The following is a 27,282-nucleotide window of genomic DNA, read 5'->3' on the forward strand; positions in this document are numbered from 1 at the left end:
AAGACATAGGAGCTCTGGTTGATTTCTCGATGCCACAAATTGAAGATATCATATATGGTATAGTGTGTCCAGTTGTTTACTTGTTCTTGTTTTTTCCTTACTAGCAGCATCAGGTTAAGAAGACCAGAAATGAAATGAAAACCAGGGACATTTCCAGTTCAGTGCTCAATACATCCTTAAAATATCTAATGGTTTTAATCTAAAAAATAAAAAGGGAGACAATCTCAGTCGCATGTAATGTAATAAGCTATGGTGAAGGACGACTGAAAAAACAGTGACTCTCTACCTTTGAAGAGGTTGTGAAATCTGATTGTCTGTCTCGATTATTTATCAATCGTTAGCTTACTGCCTGGTGATGAGCTCCTAACCAATGAGTGAGCCAGCTAACATTTTCTCTGCCTAGAGAAAACAACAAAAAAAAGAAAAATCTGATTGAACGATTATATTTCGCCGGTTTTGGCTTCACATCTGAAGCTGCTAGAGCTAACAGCTAACAGCTAGCGCCATCTGTTGGCCGAAACTAGCAGCAACGCTAGACTTCTGTTTTTAATTCAAAGTTAAAAATTCAGGTACAGACATAAAAAAATATATATCATCCAGAAAACACAATATACTCATGTTGGTTAAATGAGCCCATCTTACACTACATTCCTACATTACATAAACCCAATTACTGTGACGCCAACTTTGATTTTATACTGAAAGCTGCAACGGGAAGTGAGGTTGTGTCTGTTACCCGGTGACTTCACACAGAGAACCCCTCCCTTTCTCACCGTTCACTCCTGTGCGGTGTTTTATTCTGGGTAAGGTAAAAAAAAAAAAAAAAAAAAAAAAGAAGAAGAAGATGCGAATTCACACTGCGACTTGTGCACCAGAGAGCGGATACCTCTGCAGACGGGCTGCCCTCCCAGCCGGTCTCAACACCTCCCTGTGATATGAACACTTTGACAACAGCTAATGACTGTGACTGCTGGTGAGGAGACTTGTGTCGCCTGTTGCTCCTATGCCTGTCTCTGCTGTGTTATGTTTGCGCTGTCTGTCCTCTGCTACTGTCGCTGCCTTCATTCATTTTTTTATTTTATTTTTTATTTTTTTTTGCATGGAGAAATTGTTTTTTTTTCTTTTCTTCTTTTTTAAAATGTGATTTATGATTCAGATATTGGATGATTATAAATGTATACTTTCACCAGCCGCTCTGTATTCCGCCTTTTCTGACTATTAGACAACATGAAGCGTTGATTTGGTGTTGGCAGTACAGGTAGGCTGGTGCGTGATGTTTTCTCAGGCGACGTCCTGCCAGACGCCATTGTCAAAAAGATCTATTTTTATGTTTCTGTGCTTATTACCGGAACGACAGCGCACATAGAATACAAACAAACGTAAATTTCACGTGATTAAAAGCCACACATTAATTCGGCGCACAGTGAACGTACCATCGGATCTCACTTTCTTGCCATTTCCAACTTTATTCCCGCTTCGGCCGCAGTTTTCTTCTGATCTTCTCCCATTTAAACGCGCCGCGGCGGGCGGCAGCAACCGGTGCGAGCCGCTGAGAGAAGTTAGATTTTTATTGAAATAACTGAAGCTGGAAACGTTTATTAATGTGCCGAATTACTATATCACTCCTCTGGATTCACAATCTGGGTCTTACCCTGAAATTAGTCTCACTATTAAATGGCAGTAAAGATGGATGTGTAAAATTAGGAAATTATTGAATGGAGTTTTGCGTGACGTTCTCTCCATTTAAGGTGTAACGGGGCCAGTTCAGACAGCGCTAGGTTTACATTAGCTCTGTTTAAGGAGCTGTAGGCAGCAGCTGGGTCTCCTCCTCGGTGCTGTTCCTCAGATCCACCCCGGTCACATGGAGCTGTGTTGATTCATATTTAGTTATTATCCTCCAGCCTGTCACATTCACAGCAGCCAGACTCCTGGCTATGGAGCCTTGTCTCATTTGGATGGAGAGAGCGATGAGACAAACTCAATTAGTCCCTTTGAAGATGAGTCTTCAGACACAAACAGACTGTAAATAACTTTTACAAATTGCTTGTTTTCTTAAGGACGCTGTGGGGGGAGGATATTGTTGGAATAACAGTAAAACCAGTTTAAAAGATTAGATTAAAATGCATATTCACTGTCATTACCTCTTTTTAGTCCGAACTAAAAACATGAAGTCTTATTAAACATATTTATATACATGTAATATATAAGATACTCTACAATTATGATGCAGTTTGTGCTTGTTCATAGCAGAATTGTTGAATTGACTATTTGCTATATCAAGGAACACAGATAACAATTATTTTCCTTTTTGGGTTGATTTATGAAATGTCTGAAATTAGAAGCCGTCACAAGTTCCCTGTCTGAATATATTTGATTCACTATATGGAGCTAATACAACCAGGAGAAGCAGCTGATCTTTACAGTGAAGCTGGAACCAGTGAATGTTATTCAGTGATCAATCTAACGGTTGCAGGTGAGGAGACCGATGATCCCCAGTTTCCAGCATTGACATAGATTTATTCCACGTAAATCCATAAATATCTCGTGCCACAATTTGAGATGTTTCTTATTTTATTTGTTCAATTATTTATATATTATATATTCAGTAAATTTAACATGACATTCATCATTGTTTAATGTCCTTATTATTTATTGTGAGTCATTCTGTAACTGTTTCCTACTATTTTGATATTTACTAATCTCAGTGTCAAAGTCTGGAGCCTTGTTAAGACTCGTCCCAGTAAATTCAGTAAAGTGTAAAACAGGACTTTACTTTACACTGATTGTACTAAAGTAAAACAGATGCGCGTTTTTTACCTCAGTTTCACAATCAGTGAAATTGTTCTTCTGTCTCGTCTTTTCTTCTCTGTGTCTCATCACTTGTGGAAATGAGGCGCCCAATTTCTCAGCGAGTGAGATTTATAAAGCTGAACCATGCGGACGCACGGCTTTACGATTCTGATCTCTAAAGAACGGGTGTGAATATTTCTGGGTTCGTGCGTTCACTTAGTTTTTAGTCATTAATCTACACAGAGGTTTTATGCTTCTGGCCCCTGGAGTTGAACCTGTAACTGCTGCCAGAAGGAGCTTCTCTGAACGCCGCTGTATTGAGAGCGGATTCAGAGGCAGACTGGCAGTTTTTATCCATTTGCAATTTAAAATCTACAGCGTGCGAATAGAGACTTTATGAAGCCACTGTTATCCACTGATCCTGTCCAGTGCAATGTGCCACTGCATTAATTCATTTCCTCTGTGATACTGTAAACACAGTTACAGTATCACCCTCATTAGAAAAATATCTGGCTCTTTAGCTGCCAAACACTCCACAGTGTTCACCAGCCAGTCGGTGACTGTGTGTGTGTGTGTGTGTGTGTGTGTGTGTGTGTGTGTGTGTGTGTGTGTGTGTGTGTGTGTGTGTGCTGTTTGGTGGTCCACAGTGAATTCATCAGTGTTTTTTGTGCTGAGAACAGCTGCCTGCTGCGACTGGAGATGACAGTGATGACAGCAAAGAGACTGAAGCAAAACAGCAGATCGTAAAACAACGTGAAGTCTCTGTAAAGGTCCGTTGTTCTGCAGGAGACTGAGCGACGCCTCTCACATCACACACGGGCGTTAATGTTCAATTCCACAACAGACAAACCTGTAGGATGATCAATAAGACTGTGTATACTCCCACTGATTGTGCAGCTGTTGAAACGTATAATTGATTAAACTCTACGACGATCAGTCTCGTGCCCGCGGAGACGGCGGTGTGCTGTCAGCCGATAGAAGGCGTGTAATCCCTCATTCTTACAGGTCAGGTGATCTGACCTTTATTGACATCAGAGCAGAAGCCGCTCCGCGAGGTTTCGCAGGTCGCAGTGTGTGAGACGTGCCGGCTCTTCCTTGTATATCCATCGTTCTGGAACAAAAAGAGCTCCTCCCATCTCAGGGAGCACAGACACAGCAGGTGAAGCGTTGGTGCAAAACTACACAAGAGATTTTGTTTTCAGGTTGTCTGTCCGTGCGTCTCATGGACACGATATCTCAGAGACGCCTCGACGGAAATTCTTCTAATTTGGCACAAACATTGGCTCGGATTCAAGGACGAACTGATTAGATTCTGGGGGTCAAAAGTGACGGGCGTGGTGACCTCACAAAACACAATTTCAGCCTTGTGGATGCAGTATCTCAGTAACATCTTGCAGGAATTTCTTCAAATTTGGTAAAAATGTTCATCCACACTCAAGGACAAACTGATTAGAATTTGGTGGGTACAGGTCAAAGGTCAAGGTCACGGTGACCTCACAAGAACATGGTTTTGGCTTTGTGAATGTGATATCTTTGAAGGAACTTCTTCGGATTTGGCAGAAACATTTACTTGGACTCAAAGATGAACTGATTAGATTTTGGTGGTTAAAGGTCAAAGGTCACAGTGACCTCAGAAAACAGTTTTTAGTCATTACTCAAGATTTCACAGCAATTATGACAAAATCTCACACAAATGTTTAATATTTTCTCTGACTCTGGATAAACAGGGATGTGACCTGGAACTAGTCTGAGTGGCGGAGGGATACGACCACGAGGAAGTGGTTCTAGTTTCTTTTTAATTCTCGCCTTTCTCCATTTGCTGTTGTCAATGCTTCCACACACCATGGGCCTTGTTGATGAAGATGGCTACGGGTTCATCACTTTTTTGTGTCCCCTGGAAACACTTCCATTGTCGTCTGTGCTGCATGTTTCTGTGTTTGCTTGTGTTGTCAGTATTTGCAGCGCATGAAGTTGCTGATGATGTTTTCCGAACGTGATCCTGTTTTGTCGGTTTGAATGTGTTTTCTGAAGTTGCAGTGCGTTGAGCTCTCAGGGTCACCGTAGGTCACAGCCTCAGTTTGCTTCAAACAAAGTGCGTGTCAGACTGCCAGGAGCTCAGAGGCCGTAACTATTCAACAATCACCCTCACCGTGCGCAGCGATGGGCCGACTGTGAGGGTTGAGTTTGAGACCAGTCCCATCTCTTCGTATGCAAACAAAAACACACTAAAGACACAGTTGTTGGAGACGTGCAGACAGTATGATGCAGTCAGAGGACAGCTATGAGTCTGCCCATTGACGACGCAGTAGGAACTTGTTCACACTCTTTAAGATGCAACCTCCCTAAAAAAAGAAAAACATAAACTTCTCAACCAAATTTAGCAGAGCCCAAGTACAAGCCTAGAGCTGCATAGGACCTTATTCTGAGACGCTTTTGGTTCAACAGACAGAAATAAGACTTCACAAAGTCACATATTCATGTCATCTGAAAGGCCCTGCGAGCTAATGGCTCCAGATTCCATGTGACAGCACCATTTTTTTTAGTGGCGGTGGCGGTGTTCGCTCCGAGGGACAGCAGTGTCGGCCCATTACTTTGGCCCAGACTGGAAGGTCTGAACAACCATCGGGTGGATTGACATTTTCTTAAAGACATTCATGGTGAAAATGAATCTTTCCATCTCGTGCCACCAGCAGGTCAAAGTTTTCACTCTTTCCATTAAATTTCCATTCATTGCCACAGTATTATATTATACAGACATTCATGGTTCCCAAACACTGTCCTAAAGACCGAGTGACGTCTCCTCCAGTAGCAACATGAACAACAGTTCAGTTCATAATTCAGATTCTTATCTGTTCCCCTTTTTAATTATTATTAATGACTTCCTCTTTTCATCCACAGCCAATTTCAATCTGTCTAATACTTATCTTATAAATAACTGCAGAACTAATGACATTTCCATTATTCTCAGCTGCACTTTGTGTTTATGTTTGTTTTATCCCAATAAAAATGTCAACATGCTAACATGCTAATATAAGACGGTGACCATTGCCTGCTAAACATGACATTAGCATTTAGCTTCAAAGGTATAATCCGGAAGAGGCGTAAAAGCTGTAACAAAGAAAACGAGGCTCTGCAGAGTAACATCCAACATCTCGTGAGATCCAATCACCAAGTGGATGCACTCAAGACGCATTTGAGATCCGATCACTCAGACCACATTCAGAGGTGGTCTAGACTCTAGACCACGTGTGGCCACAGTCTTTTAGCAGTTGCATCGGTCCTGTTCAGACCTGGTATTAACATCCGTCTCGAGTGACCCGATTACAAGTGGGGAGCTCGAAGTACGTCAGTTCACACCTGGATTACAAATGCATCTAAAGTGACCAGTTGTGATCGGATCTCAGTGAGCACCACATGGATTAGACGTTATAAAATATTTCACTATTTCAAATGGATAAAACCTTATTTCACTGTAGAGCTACAGTGCATTGATTTGCTCTCTCTCATAGTGAAACTGGCTGAAAACAACAGCACATTTAGTCTTTGCAAAAAGAACCGATGAAGGCGTTTACTTGCTTGTAGAGCCGGGAAGTGAGGTCCGGTCACAGGTGGGCGCTGGAGACGCCCGATGTGAACTGACGTACTCAGAGCAACAGCAGTGGCAAACAGTGGGATGAACTTACATGTGTCCACGGCAGCAGAACGTTGTTTGCACAGACAGATCTCGTCCAACCTGGAAGAGAGAAACTCGATCCTATTGACTCTAGAATCGATCTTCAAGTATAGATATTTTGGGATTGATCCGCCCCCTCTTCAGTGGAAGAGTTTCTCATTTGTAATTACAACATGGATTTTGATGAGAACACTATTTACAAGTCGGAAACTAATTATAATTTTAATGTGGCATCAGGGCTGTAACATGAGGCTGGTATTGATCTTCTTTTAGCTTAGATACAGTTTGAAATAACCTTTTAAACGTCTTTGCTTTAGGTTTGACCTTGTTCCAAATCACAGATAAAAGTCAAACAAAATCAGAAAAATATAGTCTCTTGTCAACTTATCAACAATCAATTCAAGCTAATGCTATCATGATAGTGACAATGACGCGGGTTACGGACAATAGTTCAACCTGTCTTTGTGTTTGATCTTGTTTCAGGCCTCAACCCAGCATGGTAATATCAGTTCACCCTCCAGTATCTTCAGTGGGCAGTCAGTGAGGAACCGTCAACACTATGCGATGTGCGTAAGGGATGAGTGGCGGTTGTGGCCCCAGGCGGGATGCTGCTGACGGCCGGTCAGTATGACTCTGCTGGACCTGTGGCTGTCACGCTCCCTCCCCATGTGCCTGCTCCTTCAGAGCCTTGTCCTCATGGCCTTGTGCTTCCCCTCGGCCAGCATGTGTCCAAAGGGCTGCATCTGCCAACGTGACCCCCACCTCCACGGCATCAACGTTACCTGCAGTCAGTCCCGCCTCAAAGAGATCCCCCCCAGCCTCCCGGTCGACACCGTCCTGTTGAGGCTGGATCACAACCAGATCGGAGCCGTGCCCGATCAAACCTTCCACGGACTTCGGCTTTTGAGGGAGCTTAACCTTTCGTACAACGCTGTGGAGACTTTAGGGGAAGCAGCCTTCAGTGGCATAGAGGCGACTTTACAGGTGCTGGACCTCTCCCACAACCGTATCACAAGCGTACACAAGGATGCTTTCGCTCGGCTCAAGGCCCGCGTCATCGTGGACGACAACCCGTGGCATTGTGACTGTGCTCTCCAGCAGGCCATCAGCGGAATGGCCCACAACCACGACGCCGCCGCCCGCGTGCTCTGCAGGAGCTCAGAGGTTCGTGACCAGGAGGGAAGACCTTTCTTGGCAGTGGACACTGACCTCTGTAACCTTGCCAAAAGGACCACAGACTACGCCATGTTGGTGACCATGTTTGGCTGGTTTGCCATGGTCATTTCATATGTGGTGTATTACGTCCGACAGAACCAGGAGGACGCCCGGCGCCACCTGGAGTACCTCAAATCTCTCCCGAGCAAGCCCAAGAAACCTGACGAAGCCGACGACATCAGCACTGTTGTCTGACGGCAGCGTCACAGTGACTGCGTCCACCGCAAACCTAACGAACACCAAAATGTTCACGTGACAGGACCCACACTAATGTTTACTATTTGTACCACTAGTGATGTGAGCATCAAAACTGCAGATCAATCTTTGTATTTTAGACATTTTGTTGTATGTCCTTACCAGGGTTTGTTCACGACTGATCTGAGATAAGTTGAGATGGGAGGCCGCAGTCTAATAGTCTAATGCCAACGTTATCTTTTCTACAGAAATTGCTTATGGAGTTTTGAAAATTTGAATCTCAGGTTTAAATAATGGTTGTTTTTAGATTAAAATTTGGAATATCTGATAAATAGAAAATATATTTTTAAGTCACAACACCCTATACTCTATTTCCCAGAGCCCTTATTTTGGTATCTCAAAGCCCACGATAAGGTGTACGTTGAGTTTTGTAAACACTTGCTGAACCAATTGCATCTTTCATGCGCCTTTAAAATTAAATCTAAATTACAATATCCACACAGAAACTTCAGCATTTCTGAACCCATGGTATTTGATCTACACATTGTGTAATACTATTACAGCTTTGGTGACCTGTCTTTGATACAGACAAATCACATTTAAGCCCGATTTTCACAATACAGACAAGTAGTCAAGATTCCACTGAAATATCTTGTGAATGATCTCACACTGTGGCTAAGGAAAATACTGGGTGCTATGGAAGCTTATTTTTCCAAGTAAGGAAACTAGTAAAATGTTAAGAAGGAATTAAAAATAAAAATGCTCACTTAAAATGATGTGATAGTACGTAAACATTTTGACTTTCTACGTGAAATTCGTGAGATACTAAATCAAGATTTTGTCTTTGTTTGTTATGAGATACAAACTCGAGTATCATATATTAAATTACTTAAAGTGCTTTACTTTTTAAGTCAAAACTAAGAGCTGGTAAGTCACAGTGGTCGCTAGCTTCTTTAGCTAACCTGTCAGTATTACCCGTTGTATCACCATGAACGAAGCTAATTTAGCTTAGCACCAGTGGTCTTCTTATCACAGTTCAGGGCTGCAGTTCTGGCTTCTGGCCAAAACCACCCTGATATGTGGAAAACCGCAGTTGTTAAAACTGTAGGCTGTAGCTCACAGACAAGACTCTTTCATATTGTATTAGAATAAGAAAAAAAGGAAGGAAGGAAGGAAGACATTATAGCCACACAACAAACCGTAACATCCATTCCAACTGAAGGAATCAGGGCTGCCCCCGACCAAAGTTTCTCCTAGCCGACTGGTAGTCGTCAGTTCAGGCGATTAGCTGACTAGTCGTTGCACGTTTATGATATTAATTTAATTACTTAATTTAGTATTTTTGGGGGGAGCATCAGAAAATGGCTTGAGTCCAGGGTTGAGAAAGAATATAAGTAACACGGCTAACGGCGTGCTACAGTACAGAGAAATACAAAGCCGTGATAATGAGCCACGGTAATGATTCTGAAAGTGTCGTAACAACCAGCAAGGAGAGCGTTAGCATGAGCGTCCGTGCTAAGTTGCTAACTTTAAGCTACTTACATGTTTCAAATGACAAGCGCTGTTTTAGGTCAATGAATGAGAGGCGAATGTTTGTCTGCAGAGTTTGCGTCACCTTAGCTGCGATCGTCCTTTAGCCGCTCGAGGCGTTGGAGTTCCTTCCGGACACGCCGGTGTGTAATTACTGTAACGGACCGTTCTGTGTTCACAGGTTGTTTTGATATTTCAGTTGCCGTAAGACAGGAATTGTTGTCGGAGTCTCGCTTGTCACACGTGTGTTAGTAAAAATAAAGTTGTTGCTGCTGTTCATTGTACTACGTCTCTTAATTCGCATTTATTATTTCATTATTGAATCTTCCAGTTAGTCAAACCCAAGAGTCTCGGTTAGAGACCAGTCGTGTAAATGATGTCTGTCCGTGACTGACTGAGTGACTTCCTGTCAAGTTTGGGGTTTTTTTGTCCTGTGACCAACTGACCAATCAAAATTTGGTCGACTTAGACCGTCTCAGTCATTAGCGTTTGGTATTTGTGGGCAGCCCTAGAAATTATATATAATTTAAATTTCGCGATGGTATTTGTGTTGTAGTGGAGCCAGTGAACCCAGTTGTAGCAGAGCCACGAAAAGTACAGAACATTAAACTTTTTGAAACATATGAAATATGAAAAAATCTTCACAAGATCAAGATCCATAATGTTTAAACGCAAATGTTCATTGATATATAACTAGAATGGCGTCCAGTCGAGTGTATACCTCCAAACAGTCCCACACATGTTTATTAGATCTGGGTTATTATCTGGATCTGCACCAACTTGTACAAACTCATAGATCTCAACCTAAACATTTACATCAGAATTGCAATGTTATGGAAAGTCATAAAAAAAAAAAAATCCTGGATCCACCCCTTTTAACCCGACCCTCACCGACATGTAACGGCCCAAGCCCATCACCATCTCCACTAAGTTTGGTGCAAATGGGTTCAGTTCTTCTTGTGTAATCCTGCTGATAAACAACCGAACAATAACAGTCAAAAAAATTGTCATTCATGAATAAATCTGGATGTAACGATGATGAGAAATGTAATGGAACCATCCTGAAAATATCTAGTTATAATGTGAAAAAATTCTCCTTATAATGAGAAACCAACTTTTTTTTTTCTTTTTTGGTCATGGTGACGGTAATAAATTGATGTACCAAACACCACATGTCAGACATTGAGTCATTGCAGTTAACATCCTGATCACCACCCACATGAACATGAATGTACAATAAAAATTGAAATGCCCTTAAACTTTAAATAGTCTGAAATAAAATCCGACATCATGTAAATGATTTTTAAGAAAAGTCCAGATGTTAAAAGATTAGTTCTGACTATTAAATCTGGCGGACATCTGTAGTAACTGAGACAGTAGATATTTGATTTTAAGAAGGAACCCCAAAATGCTCTTGATGATCTCTTGATCATGGAAATAGTAGTTTGACCAATTACCAACTTTAGCTGAGCTTCTGCGTTTGATCAGGTGACAAAAATTGGTCATATACTGTATGTACTCAGAAGGAGTGGGTGAACTCACAATCAGTCAACACCTTAAGATGTCTGCTGGTGCTTGGTTTGACTTCCTGTCCAACACATCACTGAAGGGGTGAGGACGATAAGGACTCTTGATTCTGTACCTCACAATTTTACGTCTGATGCCAACGTTCAGGAAGTAGTCATTCCCTTTAGGTCGCAAATTGGTGGATGCAGCATAAAGAAAGGTAACAAGCTGAAAGGTGAAGGTGTGGTGGTTGGTGTGACAGAAGGCCGTGTAGCGTCCTCTCACTGAGTTTTAACCATGACCTTTCCCTAACCTTTACCAGTTGTTTTAGCCACCAACCCCTAACCACAGCTCAGCTTTGTCCAATATCTGCATTTTGTCTGGTGAAAGGAATCTCTCTATATGCGAGGACTTGTTGGTCATGTGAGGACGCTGAAGTCGGCATTAAATCTGGACTCCTGCCTGTCACGACGGATCCTGTAGTCAGACGTGAGCTGTCCGAGGCGCTTCCATCACTTTCCATCAGAACCAAAAACAAGATGCACTTGAAATTCTCACAAGTCTGAGATGGGAGGAGAGACACAAGGAAACTGTGGGACACTGCAAAACAAAACACCATGGCTACAAAGAGTTCGAAGAAGAGGTGGGGGCAGGACTGAACTCTGACCTTTGTGTCTCGCTGGACATAAACAAACTGGTGTTTTTCGACGAGTGACTTTCTTGTTTTTCTCATCAGCTGTCACAGATGTCTCTTCAGCTAGAGTGATCTTTAAATCAATACATCTGGTTGTTGCTGTCTGTACACCCTCACGCCCACGTGACAACAGTCAGGAGAAGAAATGTTTTGTGGCTCCAGCAGCACATTAAACTCTTGAGATTTTCAAAGTCTCGTCGTCTGCACTAAATCGACCGTGAGTTGAGATTATTTTGTCAAAAAACCCAGAGTGCTGAGCAAGACGTTCTGGAACCTGAGGTTTTTGGTTCTGGTTTAACGGCGCCTCTGGACAGACGAGACTGTCCTGTAAAAAACAAGCCCACAGGTCGTCTGTGCAGCAGGTTATTATGACCCGTAGTTACCTTTTGTTGCTAGGCGACACCTAGTGGTCGTAGTAATTATGACGGGAGCAAAAAGGGAAAAGATCGGTGACGTAGGTTGTGGTGGACGGGTGAATATGACACAGGAGAGCAGTGTTCGATTCCCATGTTAAACCAGCTGTTAATATTGTTACCATGACAACAAAGACCGTGTAATGTTGAGGCAGCACTTATTTTAACCCAAATCACCATCTATTTCTAAACCTAACCAAGCAAAGGTAGTTTCGCACATGTTATATATTATTGTAACCATGACAACCCAGGTCCAGTATGCCCGCCGACGTAGGGGCCGTTTCGGGAGAGACTCCTATGGGTCGTATCGGAGGGTTGCTCAGGTTGGAGGAGGTGACGGGACAGGCTGCTTCTGTGTGGTACTGTACATTTCTTTCTTCAGTGTGTGAAGTCTGGGTTTGTTGCTGTTGTTTAATCAGTTCTCGTCAGAGTGAATTTTAGATGTTTATCTGCACTGATCACAAGTAAGCACAAGACTACATGTCAGTTTCAGTGGATTCTTTTTTGTTGGTGTTTTGTGGTTTGGTTCAGTCCTTCCCAGACGGAGCTGGTCATTTTTATTTATTACCAGCTCAATGTCTCTCTTACCAGGCCCTCTCAAGGGGGAGGACAGATTTATCACATGTATGGATGTCACACTACAGTATATCATCATCTCAGTCATCACAAATTAACACAAACCTTCCTATTCCAAGTCAAGGTGCCAATGCATGCATCATTTCCCTTTAATAACACTGTGTACAGTAATGTTCCCAGCAGCAGCAGCAGCAGCGGGTGAAGAGAAAATTGATGCTATCATCATCACAGTCACTGGAGCCCACTAAAACATAGGACCAGATAAAAAAAAATCACATGATTGACACGTAAAAGGGACAGGGAATTATATTTTCACAAAAAAAAAGAGCTTATTTCATATATAAAACCTACTTTAAATAATAAATCCTGCACAGTTGGTGAAGTGTTAGATGCTGGGAGTTGGTGGTATCTTGTAAAAATTTCCTTTCAGGTCACAGAAGTTGTACAGTAATGGTTGTTAAAATGATGCAATGACAATATGTAGGTAGAGAAGACTAGGATCATATGTAAATATGAACATTGATGTTGTGTGAAATACTTGAAATCCCTTTAATAGTTGTTCTTGAATGTGCTCCAACCCTTAGCCTTGTCTTTGTAGAGGCAATCTCATACTCCTCATGACAGGATCAGGATAGTAGACAGTAAAATGCATGTACAATGTAATGAAGCACAGTGTAGCCAAGGAACTGAAAGTATTTCTAAGTGCCTGAATACTTATCTCAACATTTTATTTTTTCATTTATGTCCTCTTTATCCATCTCTGGTCTTTGCTGTGAACTCTTAGTTTAGGATTTTCACTGTTTCTCGGTTTAAGTTTATTTTGCAAGTTAGAAAAAAGAAATTATATCAACTATGTTGATGTAACAAAGCTGTTAAACTCAATTATACTATACCATATTACAGTTCTCTGTGCACCAACCGCAGTGTGTGATAGACTAATTCACAGTTAAGAATGATAATGTTAGCACTGACTATCATGGTTTTGTTGTAATGGCATGACATACAAAAAATGAAATAAAGAAAGTATGCATTGTTTCACGGTATATTTTATTTCCCTTTTGACTTAAAACTACACAGCTTCATAGCAGCTAATTATCTAGCTTGTTTAATACACTATGCTTTCTTGTCTACACATTATTGCTAATGTTAGCTAGCTTCTAACTTTAGCCTTTAGTTACAGTTTAGCTAACTAAAGCTAAGCCTTTCATTTTCAATGTTGGCTTGCCATTTCATTACCAATATAAAATGTCATATATTATCTAATTTAAAAAAAAATGTATAAAAATGTCAGAAGTTTCTGAATATATTTTATTCTGAAATTTCTATCTAATTATTATTTTAATGGCTCAACTTTCTCTATTTGTATGTTCCTTTCATTTGATCTTATTTCATGTATTTCTGGCATCATGTAAATCCAGAATTTGCTGTCCTGGAGAAAACACACCAGATTCCATAAACAAAATGCGCCTCCTGCTCACATCTGTCACGTTCTTTGCATTCTCCCTATATAAGATATGGTAAACATTTCAAGCTGCACTCTTACAGTTACATTATGTAAGACCAAGGTGTTGTTTGCCCTGTGGAAACATTTGTGTTGAGTCTGAGAAATCGAGGCCACAACAACTCCCACAATGCTCCTGTTTTTACCTCTGCTGCTACTGTAGTTGTTTTTAACACTACAAACAGATTTCTCCCGCGTATGAGGTCACAGCTCTTGTTCTTGCTCAGTGTACAGTATGTGGGTTGACCTGGAGCAGCGAGCGCGCGCAGCACACCCCGTTAAGACAATCTGTTTTTAGTCACTTTCACACCTGATGACTGTTGACGCTCATTTGGTTCTTTCACTCCTTTAACATGCATTTCCCCAACTCCCCCGAGTCTCCAGCTAAACTGGGAGATGAAAAACCAAGAAAAAAATTTAATTAAAAAAAACAAAAAACACTGGCTCACTGTTGTATTATATTAATTCATTGTACTTTGCAAATAAAAACATGCCATTTTGTATAAATGCACAATAGCATGTGGCAGGAGGGGCCAAGCTTTTTCCTCTGTTTCTCTCACTGTTCTGTATTAATGAGGGAATGTGTGGAGGATGTGCAGCTACAGATGTCACCAGGCTGTGATTGATTCACTTCCTGACCTTTGAGGAATCAAACTCGTGTATGTGTGTGTGTGTGTGTCTGTGCAGATGAGTCAGATGAAGAAATATTGACTTGCTCTTTTTATGTTTCCACAATAATCACAGTCACTCTCATTTAGTGCTGAACAATTATTTGAATAATTATCGAAATCACAATATGGCATAAGTGCAAAATCCAAATATACTATATGTGAAGCAAAGACCACCTGTCACTCAAAGAGGCCACGCCCTCAATTATAAGTAACTTTAAGCCTAAATAAAATGTAAACAGGTGAGTTATATAAACAGGTGTCATGAAGGAGGAAATCAGCTCTAGAGACCAAAACAGTTTTTGTACCAGGCTGTAAACATGTTTATTTCTGCTGTAAAGTTGGACATTTTAACATGGGAGTCTATGGGGACTGACTCACTGTTGGAGCCAGACTCTAGTGGCCATTAGAGGAACTGCAGTTTTCAGCGTTGGAGGTTGACGCTTACAGACCCAACAAAAATTACATCATCATTTTTCTTTTTTTCCAGTGAAAGTGAAATATGAACGTGACCACATCTATCAGAATCTAATCTCATTCCACCTCATCCAAACACTGAAATCTGATCAATCAATGAAGATAAACATTGGAAATGTGCAACAGAGTTTCACAATCTGGATCTGAAGCCCTCGAAGGTGTGTTTTTCTCTGGGTAAGTCTCCAGCTGATTCATGGATGGAATAATCAAAGCTGACTTCCACTGAAAGCCTCTTTGTTCAGCTTGTGCTTTGTGAAAAGTGGATGCCTCATACTATTATTTTGAAAGTTTATTTATGTGCTACGTTCTCAAAAAAAAAAGAAAGAAAGAAAGAAAAAAAAACACTAACTCGCAGCCTCCTCCTTGTGTAGGACGGAGTAGGTGGTTTCAAAGAGATTTCAATCCTCAGTGTTGAGCTCAGGTTGTTATTCTATAGTTTTAAAAGTTTGGGGAGTGGAGGGAGGAGTGGAAAAATGCCAGCGTCTCTCACATGTAATAAAATGTATAAAAACAAACAGGGCTCAGTAAGGGACCCGGGTTTGACAGTTACCATCTGGACAGAACTCCTTTTTCCATCCCTGAGTAGAAGTTTTTTCCGTGTTAGTCATCAGCTTTAGACTTTACTGAGGCAAACAGAGGAACACAGAGAATTACTTGCACTGCCACAGTTCATTCACATTCATTCAGTTATCCATTCATTCTTTGCCATGTTCACTAACTTGTCTAACTCGCCGTTCCCACCTGTCCTCCAGTAACCCCAGCCCCTCGCAACTTTCCAGTCCTTTGATTCTGACTGACTGACTGACTGACTGACTGATGATATTTCCACCACTGGTCAGCAGAGTGCCGACCTGCAGTCTACCGAGCCACTCTGGTTTCGCGGCTGCTCGGGAACTGCAGGGAAGAGGAGGAGCACTTCCAATACACTGAGCCTCGCCTCCATTACAGCAAATAAACTACTTTGATTCCATGTGTCATAATTACTAAAGGAGGAAGAGGAATAACTGAACATAAGAGACACCAAGCAGAGAAAGCAGGCTTAGTACTAACAACCATGACCAGCTCTACATTTCAGATTTGGTAAAAACGTTCATCTAGACTCAAGGACAAACTGATTAGAATTTAGTGGCTAAAAGTCCGAGTTCAAAGGTCAAGGTCACAGTGACCTCACAAAATGCGGTCTTGGCATTGTGAATGCGATATCACCATAACGCCTTGAAGGAACTTCTTTGTTCACTTGGACCCAAGGATGAACTGATTAGATTTGGTGGCTAAAGGTTAAAGGTCATGGTGACCTCAGAAAACCCACAAATGGCTAATCTTTTATATGACTCTGGATAAACAGGATAAATATATAATAATATACAAAACCCAGACAATCCATCAGCATAGTTTTATTACTTAAAGAAAGATGTTTCTGTGGATAAATGCTAACTTGTTAGCACAAAGCACTGAGATCAATGATCTACCAACAATATAAGAATGACCTTGTGTAGCCCACATGTTTGCATCATGTAACACTGATGTTGATTGGTGAGAAAACTGTGAAACACTCTATTACTGTTATATTCTGTGCTGTAGTGGGCGCACTTGTTTAATTTGTTCCTAATGATGCAGTCGTAATGCTTCTCACAAGACATAAATGATGATTAGATATAAATAAATCACAAAACCAACAGCTGACTCTGACATTTCATTTTAAACGTTTTGTAAATATCTTTTTGATGACTTCCTCTTGATCTCTGTTTTCCAGTAATTAAATGCCCCTGACTTTTGGTCCATCAAATTAATAACAGAAATCAAATTAATTCCATTGAAAGATCCGCAATAAAACCACTTCATTCAAAGCCCAGCCTACAGTCTGTGTGGCGCCTACAAAAAAATGAATGGAATATGAAATGGCGTCGTCTGTCTCTTGAGATTGCGGGTGTTAAAATGTGTAAAGTGAGGGAACTGTTGGGCTGCAGCACTTCTCCAGCTTCCCTTGGTCTGCTCTGGGAAGAAGAGTCCACTTTCTTCTTCCCCTTCCTAATGAGCTGCTGCTGGAGATGACAGGCAGCTCCTCCACCAGCTCCAATCATTATCCTCTCTTGCCCGTGTAGTTCATGCATGAGCGCATTATGTGCACCTCCCCGAGCACCCTGCTGCAAAGGGACAGTAAATAGATACCGTGCATGGAATGAGCACGAAGCAAACCCACTCTCAATTGACAAAGGGACGGTTGTTTGCTGCTGAACAGAGACACAGTGTTGATGAAAAACAGACGGAAGCTGCTGTTTGTTTCAACATTTTTCCACTGCTGAATAACAGACCAGGAAATATTTGCATATGTTGAGTCATTTGCCAATATATTGGCACTGTGGATGATACCCTTCCACCTCAGCCAACGAGATCCTTAACATCTGAGAAAGGAAATTACTTGGCTGATGGTGAAATTGGAATTGTGTGTAGGTGCTGAATAATAATCCCATCTCCTCAATGTGAAATTAGATTCATGAAAACACTACTTGGATCACTGATGGCTTTATTATGTGCCACGATTTCATCTGAGTGCTGCTATTAAATCTCACGCTGCTTCGTCTCGGTGGCTGCTCGACCTCATTCATCGTTTTACCGCATCTCTCAGAATTTGTGCTTCTCAGCAAAACATTCAAGTACGAGGTCAAGTTTTCCTTATGTAACGATGTCATTAGTCACAAAACAAATCAGGCTCACGCTAGCTGCATTATATTACCCACACTGACACCTGGAGCATTATGGGATAACTCAGTCACTGAACAGCAGAGTCACACAAACAACATGATGTGTAGTTTTTAATACTGTGCATCGTGAGGGACGAGGAAAGCAACCTGCAGCGGCTGTAGTAGTGACGGAGGCAAAGGGGCAAGTTAGATGACATCATGGGGGTCAGGGTGGATGTTTGTTTTATCCATGGCCGTTTCACAACCTTAACCTTTATTATTGTAACCATGACGATGACAGTCCTCCAACCTGAAGAAAGTAGCCCACTTATTTCAACCCAAACTGACACTGACACGCTCCTATGGGTCTGATCCAAGGGTACACTGTAAAAAAATCCCAATTTTACGCAAAAAACTACGTTTTCTAACAGTAATTTTCTGTTTTTTTAATTGTGTACAAAAGTCTGTAAAATGACAGAAATTATTTGTGAATTAACAGCCAAACTTCTATTTTAAGCATTATGCCAATAATAATAAATCACATTTATTTCCCATTTTTGTAAAGAAAAATTACTGTATTATTTATACAGTATTTTTTCTGCTTTCTTAAATTACATACAAATCTGTGTAAAAATGACTAATTATCTGTAATTAAAAATGTAGCTTATTTTCATGAAGGTTAATGTCCATACGATCAATTTAAAGATCTTCTCTGTAATTTCAGGGTAAATCTTATTAGTTTTACATTTATGTGACTTTTACATTCAAACTTTGTGATTCTGGATGAAATGTAACAAACTATTTTCATTACATCAAACATTCAAACTTCAAACAAAAAGAGTTTGAAGTACTGGAATGTATCCCAGCATGCACTGGGAGGAAAGCAGGAAAAGGGTTTATCACACAACAACAACACACAATCACAAACACACACACATTCAAACCTGAGAGAATCCTCAGTGAATTAAATGTCATGTCTTTGTTCTAGTGATCAGAAACACAAGGAGAACATGCAACAAGAAAGAACCAGGGATGAAGCTGAACCAGGAGCTTCTTGCTCTTCTCTTCCTGCCTGGACTTTACAAGGCTGTGTGTTTGTGCATGCACCATATTATATGATGGTATTTTTATGGTATATTTTAATGGGTTTTATGGTATATGATTCATATACCATAAAAGAAACAGTACAAATGTGACAATGATCAATTCATTTGCTGCGGCACCAGATTCCATCAGCTCAGGGAACCTTGTTCAATAAACTAGATCTTCGGTCCGCAAACACTAACATATGGTGTTCTGTATACTGTACTGTGTGTGTGTGTGTGTGTGTGTGTGTGTGTGTGTGTGTGTGTGTGTGTGTGAGTGTTAAGTGGCAAACTGCTGTGACGTCACCCATTGGTTTGTGAACTGCTGTTTTGAAGCCTCGAGTTTGGGTTACTGGACATCGCCATCTTGGTTTTTTGGCGCCAGAAGAAACCATATCTGGATGAGAGGGTGGAGCTGGGGAGGAGGGAGGGGGGATCTGACCTGTGTCCTCGAGGACACCAGGTAAACCCACCTGCATCAGCAACCTGACAGCAACAGGCTCCTGGCTGAGCCGTGCTAAGATGCTGCTAACACGGTTAGCTGTCACAACTGTTACATTAGTCTTACAGGCTAATATCATATATGTGAGGAGTAACTTGTTATTGTAGCTGAAGTTAGCATGTGTGCTAACGTTAAACTGTAAAACCACAGTGTAAAACGTTTTCTAACACTAAGACTGATGATGAATAACGGCTCCTGGACTTTTTGCACCTTCCCTCCATCACTTATGGACGGCTGCAACAGCTTCCAGTCAACCTGTCAGACTGTTGCACTGTCCTCACTGAGCTATGAAGGATTATTTTACATTTCTACTGTAATTTATACTTGTTACTAAATAAGATTTATCCACCTCTTTATTATGCAAACTTGTGTCAGTGAAGTTCACCTGTACCTTCATTCACAACTCTATTCTATGTTTAATTTGTCAGTTACAGTTGCGCTGTCCAGCTGTCAGGACAGGTGCATGAATGTCTGCTTCAGTTGAGGACTGGTTTGAATATGACAAATATTTGTCTACACCTTCCATGAAACCTGGAAAAAGAACTACTGTAAATTGTATGTAATGTAAATAACCTCTAGATGGCGCTGTTGACTGTCATATTTGAAATATTTTTTAATTGCTCCTGAACCACTCAGTCCCTGCCGTCAGGTGCGCCCCTTACTTCATTGAGAAAACACAGTGCTCTCAGTTCATTTACATACTGACAGGAGACTCTCACATTATACTGTATGTGCGCAGACTTGCCCTCAACTCACTGAGTCGGCAGGTTCACCAAAAGGAACAATTAGGCTGTCCAGAAATGAATGAAGGCCTTTATGTCATTGATGACAGGCAGGCAAATCCAGGCATTTTGGTATAAGCAGCTTATCAGCTCTAAATCCAGATGTTTTCTCCTGGAGGCGTATCTTTCACAGGGAGCCACAGAATATATGAAAACAGGGGTTAGTTTCAGTTTCAGTTATATAACAGCAGTTGGTGCACACACCTCTTCAGTGCTGCTGTAGGCTTGGCAATGTTGAGGTTTTTGTTAATGCTGATGTTAATGAGAGTTTTTCTAAATCCTGCCCCAAAACACCGACTCCTTTCTGCTACAACAGATTCACAAACACATCTTCTCTCTTGGTGTGTGCAGCTGAAAGTTGTATAATTACAGGAAAAAAGAGATAACTAAAATAATAATTATATTTATTATTAATAAATATTATATAAAATGATGTACTAATTGCATTTTAGCCTAAAATGTAGTCAGGACAGCCTTAAGTGAAAGCCTCATATTAATAACACCTGCTTCCCCAGTACAGAAATTACACAGACAAACAGTAAGCTGATATGGATAATCAGGTCATGTTCTATGTCATGTCCTGAATACGGTTAAAACCAGGGTAATACATAACAGGGACTAGTGTGCATGTAAAGATAGCCTCCTAATTTACAGATCATGTTGATGGCATGACACAGAATGGTTGAAAATTTGAATAAAGTTAAATTTGAAATAATAAAGTATATAAAAGTATTAGAACTGTCATAAAGATTATTATGAAAAAAAACTTCTTATGTGGGAAGTGTGCGAATGTGTAGATTGTTATAATTCCCTCATTAGTTATAATAAGAGAAGTGTTGACGGTCTTTATTAATCACACAGTCATTACGTTTCTGTTGGTGTTAGTCCAGTTGTATGTAATTATTAGTATTAGTATTGACAGAGACAGTTGAGAAAGAGTATCTCAGTGTAGCATGAGGTTGTAATTTTACATGGTAGTTGGTTCCGTCAATCAATCAATCAGACTTTATTTGTATAGCACTTTTCCAACAAACAATAATCCTAACCCAAACAATGTAACACAAAGTGCTTTACAAAATAAAAGTAATAAAAAACAACCCCTCACACACACACACACACACACACACACACACACACACACACACACAGAACAATAAATGACCAAATGATAAATAAAAACAATAAAAAATAAGACAATAATAACAGGAACTGAGCAAATGCTATCATGAATCTCAGAGTGATAAAATGATAAAATACTAAAAAAGAACACATGTATTAAAGTGAGTAAAACCAGAAATAAATGGTAGGGTATTAAAAAAAAATCAAATAAAAAAATTAAGACAAAGTAGTAAAGATAAAATAATAAAGTGCTAAAAGAGAGGAAATGCTTGGAAGTAGAAAAAAGTAAAATTAATAAAATAAATAACCAGAAATAAAAGTAAGGCATTAAAAGTAAAACAATAATATAATAATAATAAATTATATAATCATAGAACACAAAAGTACATACCAGTAAAACAGCTTAAAATATATAAATAAATAAAATTCAATAAAACTGGACTAAAAATGTAGGTCTTGAGTTTGCTGTTTAGTATAAATCTCGCGATAACTCGCAACCTGTATTCTCCAAGGAGAACGTACGCATTTTGCTTTGGCGTTCTCGCGTCACTTACTTGCCGTTGCGTCGAATAACGTGCGTATCCCACTACTACTACAACTACTACAACTACTACTACTACTACTACTTCTTTGCTGAGTTGAGTGTTGAGTTTGTTAGAGGGAATGCCAAGCGGAGAAACTTTGGTTGGAGAGGCAGACGGAAACGGCGGCATAATGGGTGAGTTTCCTTACAATTTTAAACCTCTAACCCTGTGTCCCGTTTGCGTGTGTTAATGTCGTCCCCAGTGTGACGCTAACTTTTTGAATAGTTCAGCCGTTGTTTGGCGACCAGTTTTCTACGTAGGGGAAATGAAATGCTTGGAAATAAAGTGGGATGTAGTGTTTAACGTTAGCATAGCCCCCCCATCCGAGTAACTTACTAACTAACTAACTAACTAACTAACTAACTAACGGCTAGTAGTTTATTGTCTCATTGCTTTTCCCGGCAACGTAGCTACACACCTCGTAATTGTGGTCTTCTTCCGGTTTGTTTGGCGTAGAACCATAGCACCTATTTTAAACTAAAGTTAACCTAGTTCACGCCGGTTGCTACCGCCCACCATGCTGTGTTGTGGTGAAACGTTACCTTAAGGTTATTGTTAACATAATGGGGATTAAAACCAGGTTTAAATGTTGAAAATCCGTAGCTGTGTTACTTACATTATATAAGCCAACGTCTAGCAGTCAGTTTAAACGCTCTAGATAGCGCTATTGCTATTTCTAAATGGAGTTTGGCTATGACATCTATTATTTGACGTTATGGTTTGATTTTTCGTATATGTGTTACCCTGCTATTATCTGTTGTTTTTGTCACAGTTGAGTGAGTAGCTACCCAGTTTATATTCCTAGTGTGTTGTGAACTTTGTGCTGTTGCAGTGTGTGAGGAAGAATGAGCTTCGTGTGTTAGCATGATCCTCCCAGGTGGTGAAACAGGTCAGCCCGCAATACTGAAAGCAGCTAACTTGTCAGCTCAGGAGCCTTTTCTAACCGCGCAAGCGCACCGACTGCGTGCGTGCGTGTGTGTGTGGTTGTTGGACTGTGTCTCTTCAAGCGCACCTGCTATTTTGGTTCATGTAGGTGTAGCTGAGGTGGAATATAAATGAAGGAGGGTGTGGTAATTTAATAAGTTCACTCTTTGCAATCACATCGCTGTTGTCATCGTTCAGAAACTGCAGTGCCAAACACAGTGACGCATGACTGCTCAACAAACGGAAAGAGGCTCCCTTCAGGAAATCATGCTGATGTTTTAAATGGTGCAGACATACATGATCTGAACTCACAGCACCTCAAGTCTGCATGGTGTGGGTTTTTATTTAACTCGCATACAAGAATGATAGAACCAAAATGTTGTGTCAGTTTAATATCTACTGTCATAAATGATCACATCAGACCATAAAATGAGACGCAACAGCATTTGCACCAGGGCTGCAAAACAAATCATCAAAAATCGCAATATGGCCGAGTGCAATGTCCAAATCGCAGGAGCTGCAATTTCTATGATAAAGGTAAAATGTGTCACAACATTGTTGTGCGTTGTGGTGCTAGAGAGATGCCCCCGGCCTACACATCATATTCTCCAGACGTAAAAGATAGTTTTTTGTTTGGTACACATCTTCACAAAAATCATGTCATCAATTTAAAATTTTTTACAATGAAAATTCATACTGTATTCAGTGTTGTATTGTTGTTATGTTCTGACATGAACAAGCAATTACGACCACACCCACTTAGAGAGGAAGTGTACCATTTCTTATCATTGCAGCTGCTTGTAATGCGTCATATTTTGTTATAGACGATCTTTGATATGATCTCTCTGGTCTGACAGCCCTGCCGCTTTGTGTATTACACACTGGAAAGGTGCATCTCTCTCCTCCCCACTTAGGAATGGCAGCATCTTGATCCTTGGGTCTAAGTCAGAGCCTCTGTGCAGGACTTGCTGCACGTCCACACTTTGCAGTTCAAGCTCCTGTTTCTATAGTCTGCCTCATCTCTGTTACTAAAGTGGAGTCTTCCTGTGAGATACAGAAATGCTCCAATTTAGTTTTAAGTGGTGCAATCATCGGCCATCGTCATACAGTTGGCTGATCTTCCTCACACGTGGTGGTGGTGGTGGTGATGGTGCTTTTCACTGGTCACACTAGCTAATCAGCTGCTATGATGTCACCTTTGTTGAGTGTATGCACATCATTGGTAATCAAGGAGAGAACAGATATTTGGAACCGATATGCCAACACAAAACTACTGCTGTAGAAGGACACTCACTGTGTCGTCCAGGTGTTTCTATTATTTTGTCGACCCCATTTCTATCAATGAATGTAGGTAAATAACAGACACACCTGTATAATATAACACAGCTCCACACACATCCTACACAATGATCATCAACAACTGTCTAAAACAATTTAAATAAAAACTGACCATTATAACCTCCATGCAGGAGGATTTACTGCAGGACTGTTGTGTTAGACTACATCAGTTTTAGCTAGATGTTTCTAATAAACTGAACACTGAGTGTATATTAGTAATTATCAGTTGTATGTACAGGCTGCAAAGAGCCTGAATGGAATTAATTGGTAGGTATTGGTGCTGTTCTCACCTGTGAACTGATTCACCTGGCAGCTTAGAGATGTTTTTTTTAATTTAATAGTTTTATCATATATTATTATTATCACCAAATAAGATCTTTTATCCCTCCCCTTTTTTTCGAAATTGTACGCAGTAACACATTTACTCAGAGATATTTTATTTTATTGGTTAATAAAACACAACAGTAATGATAATAGGAAAATGCTGAATATTACCATCGATAATCAGTCGATCCCTAGTCTGAGGAACATAATTCTTTATTTCCCAGTTGGTGTCAATATGCTGACAGGTCACAGTGACATCACTGAATCGATGTATTGATCTAGATTGATAGATTGTTATACCCCTAACTGACAGCTGAGTTCAGTGCAAAGCAGCTGTGGACAGCAGACACTGTCAGAATCTCTCACACTAATTTATAGATAAGTGATTTAAAGAGGTTCCTGCTTTTAACACGATAAACGTTAATTACCTGCTGGGGAGGGATTAGTTAAAATGGTTTATTTACTTTAAGCGTTATTCCATCACTGCGGTGCATTTTCTCAGTGTAAGTGGCAGCAGATTGACATTGCGCCAGAAACAGAGACGTCTATTCTGAGCAACATTTTTCATCAAAATAAAGACAACTCGCTTTGCACTGCCTCAATTGGAAGAACCTACCACCTGTTTGTGCAACTCCTCCGACCCGTGCACCGTGTGCTCTGTGTGTGGTGTCAAGATACCCACACAGACGGGCAAAGGGAATTTGAAGGTCAGGAAATTACCAAACCCATGGACAAAAAACAGGGCTCTCAGTGTGATGACAAGAACATTAATAGATCATCTCCATCAACAAGCACAGGAATATTTCTCTATTTAGCAATTGTATGAGGATCAATAACAGCATCGATTTAATTTCTGTTCCTGTTTAGTTTGTGGGAGGTTGACAGACCGTTGTATGGTGCCATGTTTTGGTGTTAAATACCTGGCGTTGCATGCCTGGTAAGCAAAATTAACAATTGAACTAACAATATTCAAATCTAATGGAAGTGGTATCACCACAACAAACATCTAGAAGAGAAGCAGACATCTTTGGTCCCAAGCTGTGGGACACAGATAAATGTGCTCCATAATGAGTAATTCAACATCTAAGGCTATCAATGGACTGTAATTGGTGATATCTTGCAGCCAGAGCCAAGTGATATTTCGTCTGTGCTGTTTGCATAGTGCCAATGACATAGCACAGATGGGCAGGTCAGGCATTCAGCCAGACTGACAGACTGACAGAGTGTCAGATGGCATGGCAGTCAAATACCAGGGGGAAGACTATGACGACTGCACTGAGTGTGCTCTTAGTTTGTTCTGGTCTGTCCGTGTAGAAGAGTTTAGGGCATAAACATAATTTTGATCCTGTAATTTGTTTCTATGTTCATGGCTTCAGATCTGATTTTATACCACAAACTTGTGTCATGATTGAGATTGAGAATGGAAGAAAACATGAATAATAGTCTGAGTAAGCAGTATTGCGTGACTGCTTAATTCATACTGTTGCATAAATTGTAAGACAATGTTGAAGTAATCCAAAGTATTTAGAATATGTTGCTCATAATGAGTCATCTAATGGAACAGGTTTCAGGGACGTAGTCTGTGATCTGTAGTGGAAGACGGTGAGAATTGAGTGGTGCAGAAAATGTGCGGAAAAAGACGTGGTCTGTTACTTAGTGGAGAAAAAGAAATCATCCTTAATGATTTGGAAATTTATTTTAATGCAGCCTCAAAAAGAAACATTCTTCTATGAACAGCATTAATGTCTTTTGAAGAATTTTCACTGTTGCTACACGAGTCAGTGTGAACCCACAGTCGCATCGCATTGCTAAGATATTTGGTATTTAAGACATGAGATTTCTTTCCATATCAAGCAGCTCTGATGTGAGGGGAAAGTTTGATTTGGGACATTTTTAGGTGCCGTGTGAAAGGAGCCGAGTCGTATCAACAGAGAACTCTGGACGAATAACTGTGGGATGATGCATGAAATTTCTGCACTGTCCTAAGGTCGTGGGAAGGGATTTGTCAGAAAGCATTGGTATCCTCACTGCTGTCAGTTCATACTCGGTGCTCAGGGCCCTGCCTCTGGGCTGGTCGGACCTCCTTGTAACCCCAGCTTCCTGGAGGCTCCCCACATTGTTTCCGCTAGTTTAACAACCACCAGCGCACCCTGCATTTTTGTGACTGTTATTGTCGAGTTGCTTTCCTGTAGTGATTTCTTTGGTCAGTGACACTGTCTTGGAGCTTAAGCTGAACACAAAGTTTATTGGTTCTCTTTTAGAGAATGGTATCTGAACTATTTAATGAGTGGTGCCTTAAAAGAAGCAATGCCTTCCTTTAGTCAACCCATTTAAATATTCCAGGAAGTTGTAAAACACCTTTTTTTTTTCTTTTTTTTTGCATACATGCTTACTTTGACTTTGTCTAGTGCAGTGGTAATTACCACAACCAAGTTGGCCCAATACTTGTTTCTGTTTTTGAGTTGTTGTTTTTTTGTTTGTTTGTTTTTGTAGTTTACTTATTTATTTGATTGGGACAGTGTAATTTAACATAGTTTCAAAATACGGCATGAAACTAATGTGTTGCACAAAGAGTTTATAGCTTATGCTTATTTTCCACTCCTGTCCATAGTTGGGCTTTTACATGTATAATTAAATCTGTTAAAAGCAAAAACAACACATAACAGACAACACAATTGATAATATCTTATAATTAGGATATAAAT

General features: G+C 40.4%; 2 protein-coding genes across 3 annotated transcripts in view; both read left to right on the plus strand.

Annotated features, from left to right (window-relative positions):
• The first annotated feature begins 518 nt into the window (after positions 1 to 518).
• lrrc3b (leucine rich repeat containing 3B) lies at positions 519 to 13,627 on the plus strand. Of its 2 annotated transcripts, XM_056400146.1 has the most exons (3): positions 519 to 973; positions 3,438 to 3,560; positions 6,947 to 13,627. In XM_056400146.1, the coding sequence occupies exon 3, from the start codon at positions 7,091 to 7,093 to the stop codon at positions 7,871 to 7,873; it is 783 nt and encodes a 260-aa protein (XP_056256121.1). In that variant the 5' UTR covers positions 519 to 973; positions 3,438 to 3,560; positions 6,947 to 7,090; the 3' UTR covers positions 7,874 to 13,627. The 2 variants fall into 2 exon arrangements, with proteins under 2 accessions (XP_056256121.1, XP_056256120.1); XM_056400145.1 differs by lacking the exon at positions 3,438 to 3,560.
• Positions 13,628 to 21,957: 8,330 nt separating this feature from the next.
• LOC130184000 (septin-7) overlaps positions 21,958 to 27,282 on the plus strand; it is a 29,136-nt gene continuing 23,811 nt past the window's right edge. The window contains exons 1-2 of the mRNA XM_056399737.1: positions 21,958 to 22,125; positions 22,222 to 22,223. Coding sequence (XP_056255712.1) covers positions 22,071 to 22,125; positions 22,222 to 22,223 — 57 coding nt within the window. The 5' untranslated portion in view covers positions 21,958 to 22,070. The remainder of the gene's footprint in view (positions 22,126 to 22,221; positions 22,224 to 27,282) is intronic.

Source organism: Seriola aureovittata, chromosome 16, assembly GCF_021018895.1.
Source record: "Seriola aureovittata isolate HTS-2021-v1 ecotype China chromosome 16, ASM2101889v1, whole genome shotgun sequence".
NCBI classification, from domain to species: domain Eukaryota; kingdom Metazoa; phylum Chordata; class Actinopteri; order Carangiformes; family Carangidae; genus Seriola; species Seriola aureovittata.